The sequence below is a fragment of the Natrix helvetica genome (assembly GCF_964273705.1).
Source record: "Natrix helvetica genome assembly, chromosome: 2".
Classification (NCBI taxonomy): Eukaryota; Metazoa; Chordata; class Lepidosauria; order Squamata; family Natricidae; genus Natrix; species Natrix helvetica.
Window position 1 is genome coordinate 296,408,052 of NC_138552.1, and position 18,545 is coordinate 296,426,596.

At 45.9% G+C, this 18,545-nt stretch overlaps 1 protein-coding gene across 4 annotated transcripts in view; it reads right to left on the minus strand.

The window, feature by feature from the left end:
• The window catches only part of NSRP1 (nuclear speckle splicing regulatory protein 1), a 34,802-nt gene extending 16,722 nt beyond the window's left edge, over positions 1–18,080 (minus strand). The window contains exons 1-2 of one of the 4 annotated variants that reach the window (XM_081945450.1): positions 17,927–18,080; positions 10,634–10,715 (exon numbers count right to left, since the gene is read on the minus strand). In XM_081945450.1, coding sequence (XP_081801576.1) covers positions 10,634–10,715; positions 17,927–17,934 — 90 coding nt within the window. In that variant the 5' untranslated portion in view covers positions 17,935–18,080. Of the gene's footprint in view, positions 1–10,633; positions 10,716–15,314; positions 15,389–16,967; positions 17,137–17,191; positions 17,266–17,926 lie in introns of those variants that run through there. The other 3 variants (XM_081945448.1, XM_081945447.1, XM_081945449.1) reach the window with 3 other exon arrangements.
• Between the last annotated feature and the right edge of the window lie 465 nt (positions 18,081–18,545).

Here is an 18,545-nt window from a genome sequence, read left to right on the forward strand (position 1 = left end):
GGAAAGTTTTCTCTTTGGCTTTGGTGTTCCCCCAGAGCTCCCCAAAGCACGCTCATCGAAGGAGGGGGAAAAAAAACATGGTCTCCTGAGATGACCGTTGGTTAGCACCCCTTTATAAGGCTTGGGAAGGCCACACATGGAATATGGCAATCAGTTTTGGTCGCCACGATGTAGAAAAGGTGCAGTGACTCCAGAAAGAGTGCAGAGAAGAGCAAAAAAGAGGATTAGGGGACTGGAGGCTGAAACATATGAAGAACGGTTGCAGGAACTGGGTATGTCTAGTTTAATAGAAAGAAGGACCAGGGGAGACAGGATAGCAGTCTTCCAATATCTGAGGGGCTCCCATAAAGAAGAGGGAGTCAAGCTATTCTCCAAGGCACCTGAGGGCAGGACAAGAAGCAATGGGTGGAAACTAATCAAGGAGAGAAGCAACTTAGAACTGAGGAGAAACTTCCTGACAGTGAGAACAATCAACCCATGGAACAGAAGTTGCCTTCGGAAGTTGTGGGAGCTTCATCCCTGGAAGCTTTCAAGAAGAGACTGGCCATCGATCAGAAATGGTGTAGGGTCTCCTGCTTGGGCAGGGGGTTGGACTAGATGGCCTCCAGGGTCACTTCCAGCTGTGTTATATTGAGGTGGGCAGGAGAAGATGAAAATGGATGGAAACAAATCCAACATAGGAGGAATTTTCTGATAGGGAGAACCATCAACCCATGGAACAGAAGTTGCCTTCGGAAGTTGTGGGAGCTTCATCCCTGGAGGCTTTCAATAAGAGACTGGACTGCCATCGGTCACAAATGGTGTTTAGGCAAGGGGGTTGGACTAGATGACCTAAAAGGTCCCTTCCAACCTCTGTTATTCTGTTATTCAGAAGTTGTGGGAGCTTCATCCCTGGAAGATTTCAAGAAGAGACTGGGCTGCCATCGGTCAGAAATGGTGTAGAGTCTCCTGCTTGGGTGGGGGTGGTAGACTAAATGACCTCCAAGGTCCCTTCCAAAGCGGGCTGGCTGGGGGATTCTGGGAGCGGAAGCCTTGCAGTGGCCCAGGTACTAAGCCTTGCTCGGGAGGATTGCAAGTGGGACTTGAGTGAGAGAAATCCCAGCCCACTCCTGCTCACAACCGCTTGGCCCGAGAGGCGAAGGGTGCAAGTGACAGGGGATTGAAGCAGACAATGCAAAACCCTCCAGAGCCTCGTTTTAAGGGCATAACACGTCTAAAGAGGCCCACCTGCCGCTTCTTTGGCCAGCAACTGGGGAGAAAGGAGCGCCAGCATGCAGCCCCCTTCCCCAGCTGTCCAGAGGGGTGGCAATTTCCTGTTATGCTGCCAGGGCTGAGAGATAGAAGCTTCCTGTCCTTTTCTGTGGCTCCGACTTATCGGCTGGGCGTTTATTAAGCAACCTGACGGAGTCAGAAATCTGGAGATTTCTTTGTCCACAAACAGGGTCTCTCTCCCTCTCTCTCTCTCTCTCTCTCTCTCTCTCATTCTCTCTCTCTGTCTGTCTTATTCTCTCTCCCTCTCTCTCTCTCTCTCTCATTCTCTCTCTCTGTCTGTCTTATTCTCTCTCCCTCTCTCTCTCTCTCTTTTTAAGTTCCTTGGCCGCACAAAGCTGGGAGTGAGGACAATTTTCCTCCCCCGGTTATATTTCCCTGGAAGGGAGCAGTCTCTTCTTCAGCCGATGCAGATACCCAAACACAGGCGACGTGTTCTTCCAGGAGAAAACGGAACGTAAAGCCTTCATGTGTTGGAAACTTTGTTCTGGAGAAAGGGCTGGCTTGCCAGAGGAAAACGCCGTTAGAAATCTGACAATGAACAGGGCAGAAAAACTACAACGTAGTACCAATAGAAGAGATTATGGGCAGCTGAGGGTTGAACGGTGGGAGTCCCTGGTGCTCTCTGAGCTTGGGGGTTTTCTTGCAGACGTTTCATGACCCAACTAGGGAACATCATCAGTGCCAGAAGGAGAGGAGGAGGGAATTCTTGCGTTCCCTCGGCCAAAAGGGACTTTATCTCTCCATTGGAAATGCAACCGGAATGAACGTTGGGGAAGATGGACAACTAAGTTAAGGCAGCATTTTTGGGGTGGGGGCCTTGGTGCTCTCTGAGCTTGACGGTTTCTTGCAGATGTTTCATGACCCAACTAGGGAACATCATCAGTGCTGGAAGGGAGGGGAGTTGTGAAGTGGTTGAAAGAAGAAGGGGAGGAGAAGACTATGGTGGGAGGAAGGGGAGGAGGAAGACTGTGGGGTCCTGAGTGATCTCTGAGCTGGGTTGTGTTCTTGCAGACGTTTCATGGCCCAACTAGATAACATCATCAGTGCAGGAAGGGAAAGGGGTTTGGTGAGAGGAGGAGGAGGAAGAAGAGGAGGAGGAGGAGAAATGTGGGGTCCTTGTTGCTCTCTGAGCTTGGTTGTGTTCTTGCAGACGTTTCATGACCCAACTAGGTAACATCATCAGTGCTGGAAGGGAGTGGGGGTTGCTGTTATTTTATATGCAGCAGCTTGTCCTGACAGGTATTTGGGTGTGTTTGGTTTCCTCCTTGGTAGTTCCTTGCTTGTTTTCTTGCTGATTGTACTCCCTTCTCGTACTGATGATGTTACCTAGTTGGGCCATGAAACGTTTACAAAAACCACCAAGCTCAGCGAACAGCAAGGACGCCACAGGCCTCCTCCTCCTCCTCCTCCAAACACCCTCCCTCCAAGCACTGACGATGTTCCCTCGTTGGGTCGTGAAACGTCTGCAAGAACACAGCCCAGCTCAGAGAGCACCAAGGACCCCATGGTCCTTCCTCCTCCTCTTCTTCGCAACCTCCTTCTCTTCTAGCACTGATGATGTTACCTAGTTGAAGAACGAGACGTCTGCGAGAAAACCACCCAGCTTAGAGAGCAGCAAAGATTATCACAATCCTTCTCCTTCTCTCCGCAAATCCCCTTTTCCTTCAAGCACTGATGATGTTGCCTAGTTGGGTCACGAAACGTCTGCGAGAACACAAAAGGCTGAGAGGGCACCAAGGACCCCACGGCCGTCCTCTTCTTCTTCCTCCTCCTCCTCCTCCTCTCCTCCAGAAACTCTCTTCTAGCACTGATGATGTTACTTAATTGGGTGATGAAATGTCTGTGAGAAAACCAACAAGTTCAAAGAGCACCAAGGACTCCACAGTCCTCTTCCTCCACCCCCTTCGTTCTCCTCAACCCACCCTTCTAGCACTGATGATGTTACCTAGTTGGGCCATGAAACGTCTGCAAGAACACAACCAGAGGGCACCCAGGAGCAGGCATTATATTGTCATCTCAAATTAGGACTGCAGTTGGACTTCCAGGCTTTTGGGGAGCCCCCCCAGCTGCCTTCTATCATTCTGATGAGCAGCCTTTTCTCTAGAGCAGATCAGAAAAATCGCACAGAAGACGTGGAGAAGGAATGGGTTCAACATTGACCGTTTCCGGGGGTCACGCAGGATTTGGTGATGAATGGCAGAGCAGCCGTCTTCCTATTTCTCAGAAGGAAGGACGGATATCCTGGGAGAATATCCATCCCCAGGTGGAAGCATTTGAGGCTGGGATTTAACAAGAAGGTCCCCCAAATCCAGTGGCATCTGCCCAGGTTTCCTGAAAATCCCAAAACTCATCTTGAAAAAGTCAGAATGAAAAATAACAAAGAGAGTAAAAGGATTTCGAACAATCCCATTAAGCGAGGGGAGGAGGGGGGGGAGAGATGCTAGCTTTAAGCAGAGGTTAGGTTTAAAAATCTTCCTGCTGTGCTTCTAAACCATGGAAGCAGGAAGATAAAGCTGGGAGTGGAAGCCCACCCCTCTTAAATCAAGGCTGGGTGGGAAATTCTGGGATTTGATCCATCTAAATCATGCTGGCTAGGGAATTCTGGTAGCTGACGTCCACTCCTCTTAAAGCAGGCTGGGGGATTCTGAAAGTGGAAGTCCACCCCTCTTAAAGCATGGCTGGCTGGGGGATTCTGGGAGTGGAAGCCCACCCCTCTTAAAGCATGGCTGGCTAGGGAATTCTGGTAGCTGACGTCCACTCGTCTTAAAGCATGCTGGCTGGGGGATTCTGGGAATGGAAGTCCTCCCCTCTTAAAGAATGCCGGCTGGGGGATTCTGGGAATGGAAGTCCTCCCCTCTTAAAGAATGCCGGCTGGGGGATTCTGGGAGTGGAAGTCCTCCCCTCTCAGGCAGGCTGGATGGGGGATTCTGGGAATTACTAACTTAACAACCGCAGAGATTCACTTAACAACCACGGTCGGAAAGGTTGCAAACTCACTTAAAAACGATCTGGCTTAGCAGCAGAAACGTAGGACTCCAATGTGGTCATAAGTCGAGGACTGCCTCTCCTTGAAGAACAGAAAGGGAGCAACTGCCCCTTCACACAAGTAAGCTCTTAGGAACCCCTTTAATGAAATGTGCAGAGTGATATTTTTTAAAAGGGACGGAAAGTTTTCTATCTGATGTACCATCAGAGGCTGGGCCGAGGCAGGTGTGCCGGACTTCAATATTAGAGTTCAGTTATAAATACCCCAACTTCAGACACGCCAGGCGTAACTTTCCTCCGATAAGAGAGCAGCCAGGAAATGAAACTCTCCCCCAAAGCACCTCCTTATCTCCAAAAGGCCTAAAATTATTACTGAACTAATAAAGTAATTTTGCTTTTTTTTTTTTTTAAAAAAGAAAATGATCTCTCTCTCTTTTTTTAACGATAAAGGCAGACGCTAGATTTATTACAACTTGGTGAGCTGTGAAATGATGGAGGGGTTTTAAACTTTACAATCTCCCCCGGGTTTGTGTGTGTGTGTGTGTGTGTCAGCCTCACAACCACAACAGAAGACCCCCACACCCGCTAACGTCGTCCCACCATGGTGGCATGTTTTGAACCCTGCACTATCGTTAACCCTGTCGAGAACAGCTTTGGCAGATTTCGAATTTGTGTTTGAAAACATCTTCCCTGGGCCCGCGACGGGACCTTTTCAACGCTATGCAACTGTGATGGAGAACTGATGGCATGCGTGCCAGACGGGGCAGGCAGAGCCCTCTCTGTAGGGACGTACGCCGTTGCCAGCTGCTTTGCGCTGGCGCATACGTGCCACTTGGTCGTTGGCTTGCCAGCTGGGCTTCTCGTGTGCCAGAAATGCAAAGACCAGCCGGCGTACACGAACACAAGCTGGTTGGCGTGCATTTGCGTACTGGAAACCCAAAGACCAGGTGTCTGTTGCTCTGAAGCATGTGTACCACTCATGTTCCGGTTTGGGCATTCGGTGCCGAAAAAGTTCGCCATCCCTGCTGTACAATATTGCTGGACTGAAGCACCTGCCCTGCAGCAGGAGGACTTCCCCCCCCCCATCCTCACCTGCCTGGGAAGGGGCTTTGTTTGGGGTCAAGAGTATTCTTGTGACGCTTTGAGACGTTGTTATTTGGGGCTCCAGATGTTAAGACCACAAAGCGCCTGATTTTTAAACCTGACGTTGATGGCCAAACTGGTTTTTTTAGACGCAGTTAAAGATGCCGCCACGGGGATTCTCAGCCATCCAGGCCACGGTGGTCCCAAAGGGGCTTTTTTTCAAGAGGCACCTGGACTTTCCTATTTTTCTTTTGAAGATGTTTCGCTTCCCATCCAAGAAGCTTCTTCAGCTCTGACTGAATGGTGGGGAATGGAAGGATATACACTCCTTGCAGACAGCTGGTCATTTGCATCCATTTAGAGCAGGGGTGTCCAAACTTGGGAACTTTAAGACTTGTGGACTTCAACTCCCAGAACTCCCCAGCCAGCTCTGCTCTGCTGGCTGGGGAATTCTGGGAGTTGAAGTCCACAAGTCTTAAAGTTCCCAAGTTTGGACACCCCTGATTTAGAGGGTCCTTGAGGCCACTTGGAGGTTTCTCTGTATCCTCAGGGTCACCGGAGTGGGGCAAATGGGTGTGGGGCCTTCTTGGAATTGCTGGAAGGACTGTGTTGTAGACTGGAGATGGATGAGGTCATATCCCTCCCCCTCCGTTGGGAGAGCAGTCACTTTGAACAGTCACTTCACAGACTGTCGTAAGTCGAGGACTACCTGCAAAATCAGGTGTGGATGACTTAACACCACCTTGCCTAGGAATGGAATTTCTGGATGCAATTGTGGTGGAGGATTACCTGATTGCCAAAGTTCATACCGAGTCTTTGCTTGGGACACGCAAGTACAACTAGTCCTCGACTTACAACAGTTCGTTTAGCGGCCGTCCAAAGTTACAACAGCACTGGAAAAAAAAAGGGATTGATGATCATTTTTCACACTTATGACCGTTGCAGCATCCCATGATCAAAACTCAGCTGCTTGGAAAGTGTCTCATATTTAGGACGGTTGCAGTGTCCCCGGGAGGGGAGGGTCACGTGATCCCCTCCCTTTTGTGACCTTCTGACAGCCGGATTCACTTAACGACCATGTGAGTAACTTATCAACTGCCGTGATTCGCGTAACAACTGAGGGAAGAAACGTCGTAAAAGGGGGCAAAAACTGGAGGAGGGTAGAGGTGGGGAAAATATTCAGATTGAACAGCCAAGAAGCAGAGGTGGAAAGAGATAAAAAGATATTAGAGAGGAATATGGGGGACAAGTCAAAAAGGAAAAAAAAGCATAGCAATTAAAGTATTGACAAGGACAAGAGATGACCGATAGATGATTTTACATTTCTGGTGTTGTTTTGATTTGATTTGCTTCTCCTCCCTCTTCCCTCTCTTTCCTTTTTTTTTGTAGGTAGGAGACATGATTAGAAATTAGACAGGATAGAAAGAAAATGTTTTTTAACAAAGGATGACATGATTAAAAGTTAGAATAAGAGATAGAAATAAAGAGAAAAGGGGAATATTAGTGTATACGCTTTTATATAATAAGAGCAATAATGAGAGAAAACATGGGGTAATCAAATAATGACAGACTGCAACTTTATATAAATATGTATTACTATTAGAAATATATACCATATTTTTCGGACTATAAGACACACCTTTTTCTCTCAAAAAAGAGGCTGAAAATCTGGATGTGTCATATACACTGAAACAGCATTTTTGGCCTCCAGAAACCCTGTCTCCCCCTTGCACAAATGGACGTGCATAGCCTTTAGGAGCCTTGCAGAGAGGCCAGTAATGACCAGAAAACAGGCTGTTTTTTGCTCAATTTTGCCCCCCCCCAGCCCCCAGGAGCAGTCTATAAGCCTCCTAAAGGCTATGCATGCCCTTTTTTGACAGAAAATGGGCCCATTTTCGCAAACAATGGGGCTGTTTTTTGCTTGTTTTTGCTCCCCCCCCCTCCAGGAGCACTCTACAAGTCTCCTAAAGGCTCTTCATGCCCTTTGTTTGAAAAAAACGGGCCCATTTTTGCAAAAAATGGTATGTTTTGGGGAAGTCTACAGAGTGCCAAAACTGTTTTTTTTTTAATTTACCTCTTCAAAATCTTGGTGCATCTTATACTCTGAAAAATACGGTAACTCTCTTAACCACAGAAATTTTGGGCCCCATTGTGGTCGTAAGTCAGGGACCGCCTGTATTTCTGCAGAGCTTAAAGCTGCTTTGTGACTCAGGAAAAGCCATAGAAATGTGTGTGTTTCTTGGTGTGTGGCGCCCTCTGCTGGAGAAAACGCCTTTTGTCCTAATCACAGATTTTGAGACCCACCAAATAGGGGGCTGCATACTTGGAATTTTTACAAAAATGCTAAAAATGGCTAAGCCCATGCCACCCAGCAGTGATACACATTCTTCTCGACTTACAACAGTTCACTTAGTGACCGAAGTGATCGCAGCACAAAAAGAAGGGACTTTGGACCGTGTTTCGCACTTACAACCGTTGCCGCATCTCCACACTATCACATGATCCATAGTTGGATGCTTGGCAATTGAATCGTATTTATGACGGTTGCGGGGGCCCGGGGGGGGGGGTGTCACGTGATCCACATTTGCGACCTTCCAACAACTGAAGTCTGTGGGGAAACAGGATCCACTTAAGAACTGTGTTCCCAACTTAAAAACAGCGTGATTCACTTAACAACTGTGGTGAGAAAGGGCATACAATGGGGCAAAACTCACTTAACAACTGTCTCGCTTAGAAACAAAAATGTTGGGGTCAATTGTGGTCATAATTTGAGGGCTACCTCTATTTTGTTTGGAAAGGAGGGTGGATGAGGAGGGAAAAGAAGAAAGGGTAAAGGAGAGAAAGGAAGGGTGGGGAATTAAGAGTAGGAGAGAGGGTAAGGAGGAGGAGAAGAGAGAAGGAGGGAGGAAAGGGAAGGGAAGAAGAAAGGAGGAAGGATGAGGAGGGAAAGGAAGAAAGGGAAAAGCAGAGGAAGTAAAGGAGGGGAATTAAGAGGAGGAGGGAGTCCTGTTCAACACATACATGAAACCGCTGGGCGAGATCATCCGTGGTTTTGGGGTGGGATATCATCTGTATGCTGATGATACTCAGCTATACATTTCCACCCCGAACCACCCCAATGAGGCCGTCGAAATGATGTCCCGGTGTTTGGAGGCCGTACGGGTCTGGATGGATGACAACCGACTAAAACTCAACCCTTCCAAGACGGAGTGGCTGTGGCTTCCGGCCCCCCGGTTCAACCAGGTGCTTCCATCCCTGGCCATTGGGGGCGTGCAATTAGCCCCCATGGAACAGGTGCGCAATTTGGGCGTCCTCCTAGATGCCCGGCTGTCCATGGATGACCATGTAACAGCTGTGGCAAGGGGGTCGTTCCATCAGGTCCGCCTGATGCGCCAATTGCGCCCCTTATTGGACCGGGATGCCCTACGCACAGTCACCCATGCGCTAGTGACGTCTCGCCTGGACTACTGCAATGCTCTCTACATGGGGCTTCCCTTGAGATGCACTCGGAGACTACAGTTGGTCCAGAACGCGGCCGCGCGGGTGATTATGGGGAGGACTAGATACTCCCATGTGACACCTCTCCTGCGCGAGCTGCACTGGCTTCCTGTGGTCTACCGAGTGCGTTTCAAGGTTTTGATTATGATCTTTAAAGCGCTTCATGGCACAGGACCTAGTTACATGCAGGATCGCATCCTGCCCCACACATCCCTACGACCAATCCGCTCACACAGAGAGGGACTTCTTCGGGTGCCGTCCGCCAAACAGTGTCGGGGGGCGACACCCAGGAGCAGAGCCTTCTCGGTGATGGGCCCAGCCCTGTGGAATGACCTCCCCCGTGACATCAGGATTATTTCCGATCTCCGCTCCTTCCATGTACAGTTGAAGACCCACCGCTTTCAATTATCTGGCTTGGCTCAACCATAATTTTTCATATTCCTCCTGACTGTCTTTTTTAAATTTTAAATTTTTATTGTATATTGGGTTTTTATTATTGGGGTATGTTAATGGTTTTAATTGTCTAAATGTTGTAATCTATTACCTCCTCCGTGCATGTATGTCTTTGTATATATGTATGTTTATATATGTCCTAGTGTACGCCGCCCCGAGTCCTGCCTGGAAAGGGAGCGGCTAATAAATTCAAATTTATTATTATTATTATTATTAAGGAGGAGAAGAGAAGGCTCCACCCCCATTTGCCCCACTCGGGTGACCCTGAGGACACAGAGAAACCTCCAGGTGGCCTCAAGGGCCATCTAAAAGGATGCAAAGGACCAGCTGTCTGCAAGGAAGATCAATCCTCTCTTTCCCTACCATCCAGTCAGAGCTGAAGAAGCTTCTGGGAGGAGAAGCAAAACGTCTTCAAAGAAAACAACCAGAAAGTCCAGTTGCCTCCTGAAAAAGCACCTTTGGGACTGATAACTGGATGGTGTTAAAGCAGAATTTCTCAGCCTTAGCAATTTTAAGACGGGTGGACTTTAATTCCCAGAATTCCTCAGCCAGCAAGCTTTAAGGTGTGTGTGGACTTCAGCGCCCAGAATTCATTCTTGAGATCTCACAATAGTTTGAATTAAATGATTATGATGAGCTCTTTTGTGTTTCGACAGAGATCTTGAAGTCACAGATGTCGACTTGGTGAGCAACGGTTTGTGGGGAAAAAAGCAAATTCAAGATTAAGGACTGAAAACACAACCGCAAGCCCAGCTCTGTGTACCAACAATTGCACAACACAGCAGAACAAAGTGTAAAAGCAGACAACCCAAACTGCAATGAGGCTCAAACCTGCACCCGACAAGGAAACCCTGCAATAGGGGTGGGGAACGATGGCCCTTTGATACCTTGTGGACTTCAACTCCCAGAATTCCTGAGCAGCATGGGGAACGGCGGCCCTTTTTGGACTCCTGGACTTCAACTCCCAGCATTCCTGAGCCACGGCTGGCTCAAGAATTCTGGGAGTTGAAGTCTGCAAGTCATCAAAGGACCCTGCTTCCTCTACAACAGGGGTGTCCAAAGTTGGCAACTTTAAGACTTGTGGACTTCAACTCCCAGAATTCCCCAGCCAGCAGAGCTGGCTGGGGAATTCTGGGAGTTGAAGTCCACAAGTCTTAAAGTTGCCAACTTTGGACACCCCTGCCCTACAAGCTTTAGGACTGAGATTTGAGACACAAACCCCATAAAACCTTCGGACTCACTTCGCCAGGGTTGTTGCTACGTCCCAATGAAAGGCACCCTTTGCAGGCAACACACAAAGCCACAATCACACCGACTAATCAAAGCTGCTTCAGACACTGACCTCTTCGTCGGAGTCGTCCATAAACGCAGCATGCTTGACCAGTCCCTTCTGCTGAACCTTCTTAGGAAAGATAAGTCCATACCTGTCCAGAGAAAATCAAAGTTTTAGGTCTACGGGATTCACCATGGTTGAATTAATTTCAGACTTTCATCCTGTCTATTTAGGAGCAAAAGAAGGTACAGGTAGCCCCTGACCTATGACCACCATTCAGCCCAACATTTCCGCTGCTAAGCGAGACCGTTGTGAAGTGAATGTTGCCCCGTTTTACGACCTTCCTTGCCACAGTTGTTAAGTGACTCACTGCAGTTGTTAGGTTAGTGACATCCAACCCCCTGCTTAGGCAGAAAACCCTACACCATTTTGAACGGTCACTAAATGAACTGTTGTAAGTCAGGGACTGACTACCTGTATATGCAGACTTCTGCTCACCCACTTTTCTCCTTACAAGAAAATTTACTTTATGTGATCAAGTACAATACAATACAATAGCAGAGTTGGAAGGGACCTTGGAGGTCTTCTAGTCCAACCCTCTGCCTAGGCAGGAAACCCTATACCGTTTCAGACAGATGGCTATCCAACATCTTCTTAAAGACTTCCAGTGTTGGGGCATTCACAACTTCTGGAGGCAACTTCTGTTCCACTGATTAATTGTTCTCACTGTCAGGAAATTTCTCCTCAGTTCTAAGTTGCTTCTCTCCTTGATTAGTTTCCACCCATTGCTTCTTGTTCTGCCCTCAGCTGCTTTGGAGAATAGTTTGACTCCCTCTTCTTTGTGGCGACACCTGAGATATTGGAACAATGCTATCGTGTCTCCCCTAGTCCTTCTTTCTCTTAAGCTAGACATACCTAGTTCCTGCAACCGTTCTTCATATGTTTTAGTCTCCAGTCCCCTAATCCTCTTTGTTGCTCTTCTCTGCACTCTTTCTAGAGTCTCCACATCTTTTCTACATTGTGGCGACAAAAACTGAATGCAGGATTCCAAGTGTGGCCTTACCAAGGCCTTATAAAGTGATATTAAGTGCATACTTTGATTTTAAAACACTGATATCTTGCGACGGGTACACAAATGCATGTGATAAATACATACACATAACTTACTACGATTAGTTAATTCACAATGAAGAGGCACCTTTCTTGGCTGAATATGATGGCCGTGACTGGCCACATCAGGAAATGTGGATTTCAACTCCCGAATTTTCGTAGCTGCCTATTACAAGTAGTCCACAACTTACAACCATTCGTTTAGTGACCGTTCAGAGTTACAACGGTTCTCAAAAAAAGTGATTTATGTCCATTTTTGACACTTAGCAACATTTCCATGGCCACGTGAAGAGAGATTCAGATGCCTAGCTACTGGTTCATATCTACGACAGTTGTAGCTCAATTGTGGTCGTAAGTTGAGGACTACCTGTGTTACAGGTGGTCCTCAACTTACGACAATTGAGCCCCAAATTTATGTTGTGAAGTGAGACATTTAAGTGAATTTTGCCCAATTCTATGACCTTTCTTGTCATGGTTGTTCATTGAACCACTGTTGTTAAGTTAGTAAAGTGGTCGTTAAGCGAATCTGGCTTCCCCGTTGACTTGGCTTGTCAGAAGGTCACAAAACGGGATCAAGTGACCCCGGGACTCTGCAACCGTCATAAATGTGAGTCAGCTGTTCTGAATTTTGATCCCGTGATGATAGGGATGTTGCAATGGTTGTGTCAAAAATTGCCATCAGGCACTCTTTTCAGTGCCGTTGTGACTTTGAACGGTCACTAAACGAATTGTTGTAAGTTAAGGACTACCTGTATTAATGCTTTTAAGGAGAAAAAGTTGGCTTTTCCAGCAAGCCGGCCTGGCCTGAACAGAATAAAATAAATGATTAATTTAATTGTTAATTTTAATCTAATTTTCAAAATTTTATTGTTAATATTAATTGGGTTTGTTTTTGGATACTTTATTTAATTTCCTTTTTAACTTTTGTAATATGTGTTGTTGTTGTTGTTTTTTAGTGTTGTACGCCACCCTGAGTCCTTTGGGAGAAGGGCGGCATATAAATGCAATAAACAAACAAATAAACAAACAAAACAGCAGTCAGGATGTCAATAGTATTATGTTGCAGGATCCGGGACGAGAGGTTTTGTCTCCGGAGCTTTTGGACTTGTGCTGGAGCCCATTTTTGGGGAAATTCTCTCCAGGCAGAGTATTATTATGGCTGTTTGCACAGCCAGCCAGATGTTCACACTGGATTACGCATCTTTATCCACCTATCAAGTGCTTATTTTTTTATTACTCATGAACAACAAGGCAATCGGGGAGCACCAAGCCCAGACAAATATTTCTTTCCAGGAAAACAACTTGGGAAGTGTCCTCCTAACCCAGGGGAATATTATTAATTTTATTAATGATTATCATTATCATTATCATTATCATTATCATTATCATTATTATTATTCATTTTTTAAACAGAAAAAAAACCAGTGAGGACATCCATCAGGTCTATGGGGTGTCAGTCCCAGCAATTATTTTTATATTATAATTGTTGATATTATTATTGAACAAAACAGTTGGTGAAGCTTCAATCCAGGTGTTGTGTGTGTGTTTGTGTGTACGCACACATATATAAACGCCTATATAGAGAATATTCAAAAATCATTTTGAACTTCCCAGCCAAATCTTTTTTTGTTTAAATGGGAAAAGAGAGGCGGGAGCAGCATTTGAGGGGAAACTTTAGTCTTGCTGTGATGAAAACAGCAATTGTAACAGAATATTTATTAGGAAGGAAGGCAAAGAAATGTGTCCCAGGATAATGAATACACCCAGTCCTCGACATACGACCACAGTGGAGTCCAAAACTTATGTTTTTAAAGGAGACAAAATGAGTTTCGCCCCATTCTGTGAGCACGGGGGAGGGACATGGTGTAAAGGCAGTTCTCAACTTCCGACCAATTTATGAGCCCAAAATTTCCATTCCAAGGAGAGACAGAACTGAGTTTGGTCCCATTTTACAACCTTTCTTACCACCGTTGTTAAGTGAATGAACACATTTCTGAAGTTACTCACGCAGTTGTTAAGTGAATCTGACTACCACATTGACTTTAATTCCCAGAATTCTTAGCAGTGGCAATACTGACTGGGGAATTCTGGGAGTTGAAGTCTACGTGTCCTCGAATTTCCCATTGTTCGTCCACCCTGGCTCCTTTCATATATGGACTTCAGGTAGTCCTCGTCTTACAACCTTAGTTGAATCCAAAACTTCTGTTGCAAAGTGAGACAGCTGTTAAGTGGGTTCTCCCCCCCCCCATTTTGTGACCTTTCTGGTCATAGTTGTTAAGTGAATCCCTGCAGTTCTTAGGTTAGTCACATGGTTAAGTGAATCCGGCTTCCCCATGGACTTCTGCTTGTCAGAAGGTCGCAAAAGGGGATCATGTGACCCCAGGACACTGCAACCGTCATAAGTATGAGTCGGTTGCCAAGCATTCTGAACTTTGATCAGGTGACCATGGGGATGCTGCAACAGTTGTTAACTGAAAAACGGTCTCAAGTCCCTCTTTTTCAGCGCCCTTGTAACTTCGACCGGTCACTAACTGATGTAAGTCGAGGACTACCTGTATTGATTGGCGTGTGTGTGTGTGTGTATGTATTGATATATATGTGTATGTATATAGAACTGAGGGGAAATTTCCTGGCAGTTACAACAATTAACCAGTGGAACTCCATGCCTCCAGAAGTTGTGAAGGCCCCAACACTGGAAGTCTTTAAGAAGATGTTGGAGAGCCATTTGCCTGAAACGGTATAGGGTTTCCTGCCTAGGCAGGGGGTTGGACTAGAAGACCTCCAAGGTCCCTTCCAATTCTTCTCTTCTCTCCCTATCACTATCCTATTCTCCAAGGCACCTGAGGGTAGAACAAGAAGCAATGGGTGGAAACTAATCAAGGAGAGAAGCAACTTAGAACTGAGGGGAAATTTCCTGGCAGTTACAACAATTAACCAGTGGAACTCCATGCCTCCAGAAGTTGTGAATGCCCCAACCCTGGAAATCTTTAAGAAGATGTTGGATAGCCATTTGTCTGAAAAAGTACAGGGTTTCCTGCCTGGGCAGGGGGTTGGACTAGAAGACCTCCAAGGTCCCTTCCAACTCTACTATTGCATTGTATTGTATTGTATTGTAGTGATATATACGTGTGTGTGTGTGTGTGTGTGTGTGTGTGTGATTTTATTTTTTAAAACCGCCCTGCCAAGCTGCGGATGAGGGGCAGGCCCAGCCCAGCTCAGAAACCAGCATCTCCTTGTGTAGGATAATAACAACAACACAATAGCAACAATAACAATAACGCTGACAATTTCATATCCACAGAGAAGCAAAACACCCAATTTGGGGAGGGGGGGAGGAACCCCCAGTATGGAAACCGACCCCTCCCCAACTAAAAGGCCTGGAGGGCGGGGGGATGTCCCAGGAGTGGGGGGGGGGCATCAGGGCCACTCGCCCCCCTCCCTCCAGCCCCCCCCACCGGAATGACGTCATCCTAGGGGCTCCTCGTGACCATCCCCCTCGGGCCTCGCGCTTGAGTAGGCCGCGACTTCCCCCACCACCACCACCTCAGCAGCGTCCCCCTGTGCCCCCTCCCACCGCGGGCGCCGTCTGCCCATGCTCAGAGGCCACCCCGGCCGTCGGCGACAACAAGGCCGGACTCACTGTTTTCCGGGCGCCGCCATCTTGGAGGCTGGGCATGTGCGACGCCCCGCCCCGCATCCTCAGGCCCCGCCCTCTATAGCCCCGCCCCGCCTTCCTTCTTGCTCTGCACGGGGGGGGAGAGACAAGGGAGGCGTTCTGCGCATGCCCAGGAAGCGCCTCCCTCTGCCCGAAGTTGGGGTAAAATAGAGAAAGGAAGAGAAATCCCCCCTCCCCGCCCCGAAAAAAGGGGCCCAGTTTTAATATAATGAATTAAATTAATATTCATTTTTTAAACTTTTTAATCAATTAAATTAATTTTCACTTTTACATTTTTTTAATTAATTTTCATTTTTAATTTTTTAAAAAAATGTAATTAAAATGAATTTTCATTTTTGGAGAGCAACAGTCTGCCAAAAGAGGAATTTGTTTTCTTTAATTTCAAAATGTCCCTTTGAAAAGGTTTTATTCGAAGCAATGAAATTGTATTTTTATTTGTCTGTCTGTCCTTCTATCCATCCATCCATCATTGTGCATCTATCGATCTCATTCTTTCATTCATTCTATCTATATCTATCCATCCATCCATCCATCATCTATCATTATCTATCTAATCATTCTATCTATCTATCAATCCATCACCTATCATTATCTATCCATCCATCCATCCATCCATCCATCCATGTATCTATCAATCAAAATAAATTGTCCCTTTCCAGACACCTATTTTAAAAATATTTTTTTAGTTCTAAAATGGAATTTTCCCTTTCAAAACATTAGGTTTTTAGATTATTTTAACCCAACTTTATTTCTTCCTGAGTAATTTCAAGGCAGCAAACATACCAAATCCTTCCTCCTCCTATTTTCCCATTTTATTAACCTTTCCTATTCATATTCCTCCTAACATACTATGAACATAATAATACAACCCCTTTTTCCTATTAACGTTAGTAACATTGTGTGTTGTGCAGTTTGCATGGGAGCTTTGGCTTCTCCACACTTCATGCTTGGCTTTGGAGGTAGGAGGTGTGGATTGTTCAGATACATAGACACACAAACACTAGCTAGAGAAAGGAATCCAGAAAAGAAAGTAAGGGGAAGCTACAGAACCCTGACGAAACACTATTAAATGGGAAAGCAGGGGAAATCAGAAAAGAAATTACTAAATATACAAGTATATATTCAAGAGTGAGATATAAAGGGGAAAAAACATAGGATAGATCAGCGAAAGAAAGAGAATAAGAAATGATACTAAACTATATTTGGGTTTGTGGAAATACCATCCCAAGAAAACATAAACTGAGATTTAAAAGAGACACCTATAACAACAGAAAAAGAAAGGGAGAGAGGAGGAGAAGACGAGAGGAGGAGGAGGGAAGGAAGAGGTAAGGAGGGGAGGGTGGAAAGGAGAGGAAGAGAAGGAGAGAGGGTAGGAAGGGGAAGAGGAAGAGTAGGAGTAGGGGAGAGGTAAGGGAAGAAGGAAGAGGAAGGAAGGAAGTAGAGAATGGAGGGAGGGAGAAAAGAAAGGGAAAATAAGGTGGTATTAAAACAGGCGGATGGGATGGTAAATAAAGCAACCCAAACTGCATATTATAATCTTTGAAATGGAAAAAAAATAAATGCATAAAAGTGCATAAATATAAATAAGAATAAATAACTATATGAATGTATACCTACTGTACTCCATTCTTGTTTAATGTTTTCCTTATTGTAGATGTGTCAACAAAAACGTTAGCATGTGCCAGAGATTTCTGTAGGTCTTTAGTTGACGCTCTAGGATTCTTCTTCACCTCCTGGAGCATTTTGCGCTGCGCTCTTGCGGTCATTTTTACAGGACGGCCACGCCTAGGGAGAGTAGCAACAGTGCTAAACTTTCTCCATTTGTAGACAGTCTGTCTTACCGTGGACACATGAACATCAAGGCTTTTGGAGATACTTTTGTAACCCTTTCCAGCTTCATGCAAGTCAACAATTCTTGATCGTAGGTCTTCCGAGAGCTCTTTTCTGCGAGGCATGTTCACATCTGCTTCCTCTTCCTTCTTGAAACCAGTAAACCCAAAACAGGTGTGTGTTTTTAAAGGGCAGCAACACATCCAATGTCATCACACTGATTGGAGTCAAGGTTGGCTCACTCCTGGCTCCAATTAGCTCTTGGAGAAGTCATTAGGCTAGGGGCTCAAATACTTTTTCCTCCCTGCACTGTGAATGTTTACATGTTATGTTCAATTAAACCATAGCAACATGTAATGTTTGTGTAGTATTATTTTCAGCAGACTGTGACTTTTCTATTGTTGTGACTTAGATGAAGTTCAGACCACATTTTATGACCAATTCATGCAAAACTCCACGTAATCCCAAGGGGTTCACATACTTTTTCCTCCCTGCAATGTGAATGTTTACTTGTTATGTTCAATTAAACCATGGCAACATGTAATGTTTGTGTAGTATTATTTTCAGCAGACTGTGACTTTTCTATTGTTGTGACTTAGATGAAGTTCAGACCACATTTTATGAAGAATTCATGCAAAACTCCACGTAATCCCAAGGGGTTCACATACTTTTTCTTGCAACTGCATAATTGTATGTAAGAGAACAAAAAACTTTTTTAAAAAATAAAAATAGACACACAAACACACCTGATCATCTCGGGCCACCACTTGTTCCTCAAATCTGCTGGCTTTGATGGTGAGAACTTACCGGCTTCTCTCCTTTCCAGGGGGGGGGAGGGGGTGCTGGAGTGGCTACTGGTCCTTGTAATTTATCAGGGTTTATTAACCTTCGCTGCTTCTAGATGGGTGGATTTCAATACCCAGAATCCCCCACCCTTCTTAAATTCTGCTGGCTGGGGAATCCTGGGGGTTGAAGTCCACCCACCTTCAAGAGGTTGAGAACCACAGCTGTAAGCCTTTCTTTAAAGGGCTCCTGCTTAGCCAGAGAATATCTCCATGCTCATCCAATTAGAATGTTGGAAGAAATGTCCTTCTGGGTTCGGCTCCAAGTGGGGAAAAAGACACTGGAGACATGGAGGCTGCTTGGAAAGATGGTTTAATGGTGGACAGGACCACATGGCTTGAGTCCTGAACAAAAAATGAGATCACATGCTTCAATGTTGGTGGAGAAGAAGAGAAGGAAGGGCTGAGATGTTGAGTCCTTGGTTTTATGCACTCTCTGGCCTTTGATCTTGAGCTTGCATTCTGATTGGTTGTCAGACTCCCATGGGGTCATGCAGGGGCAACTCTCTAGGCTGAGTTTTGA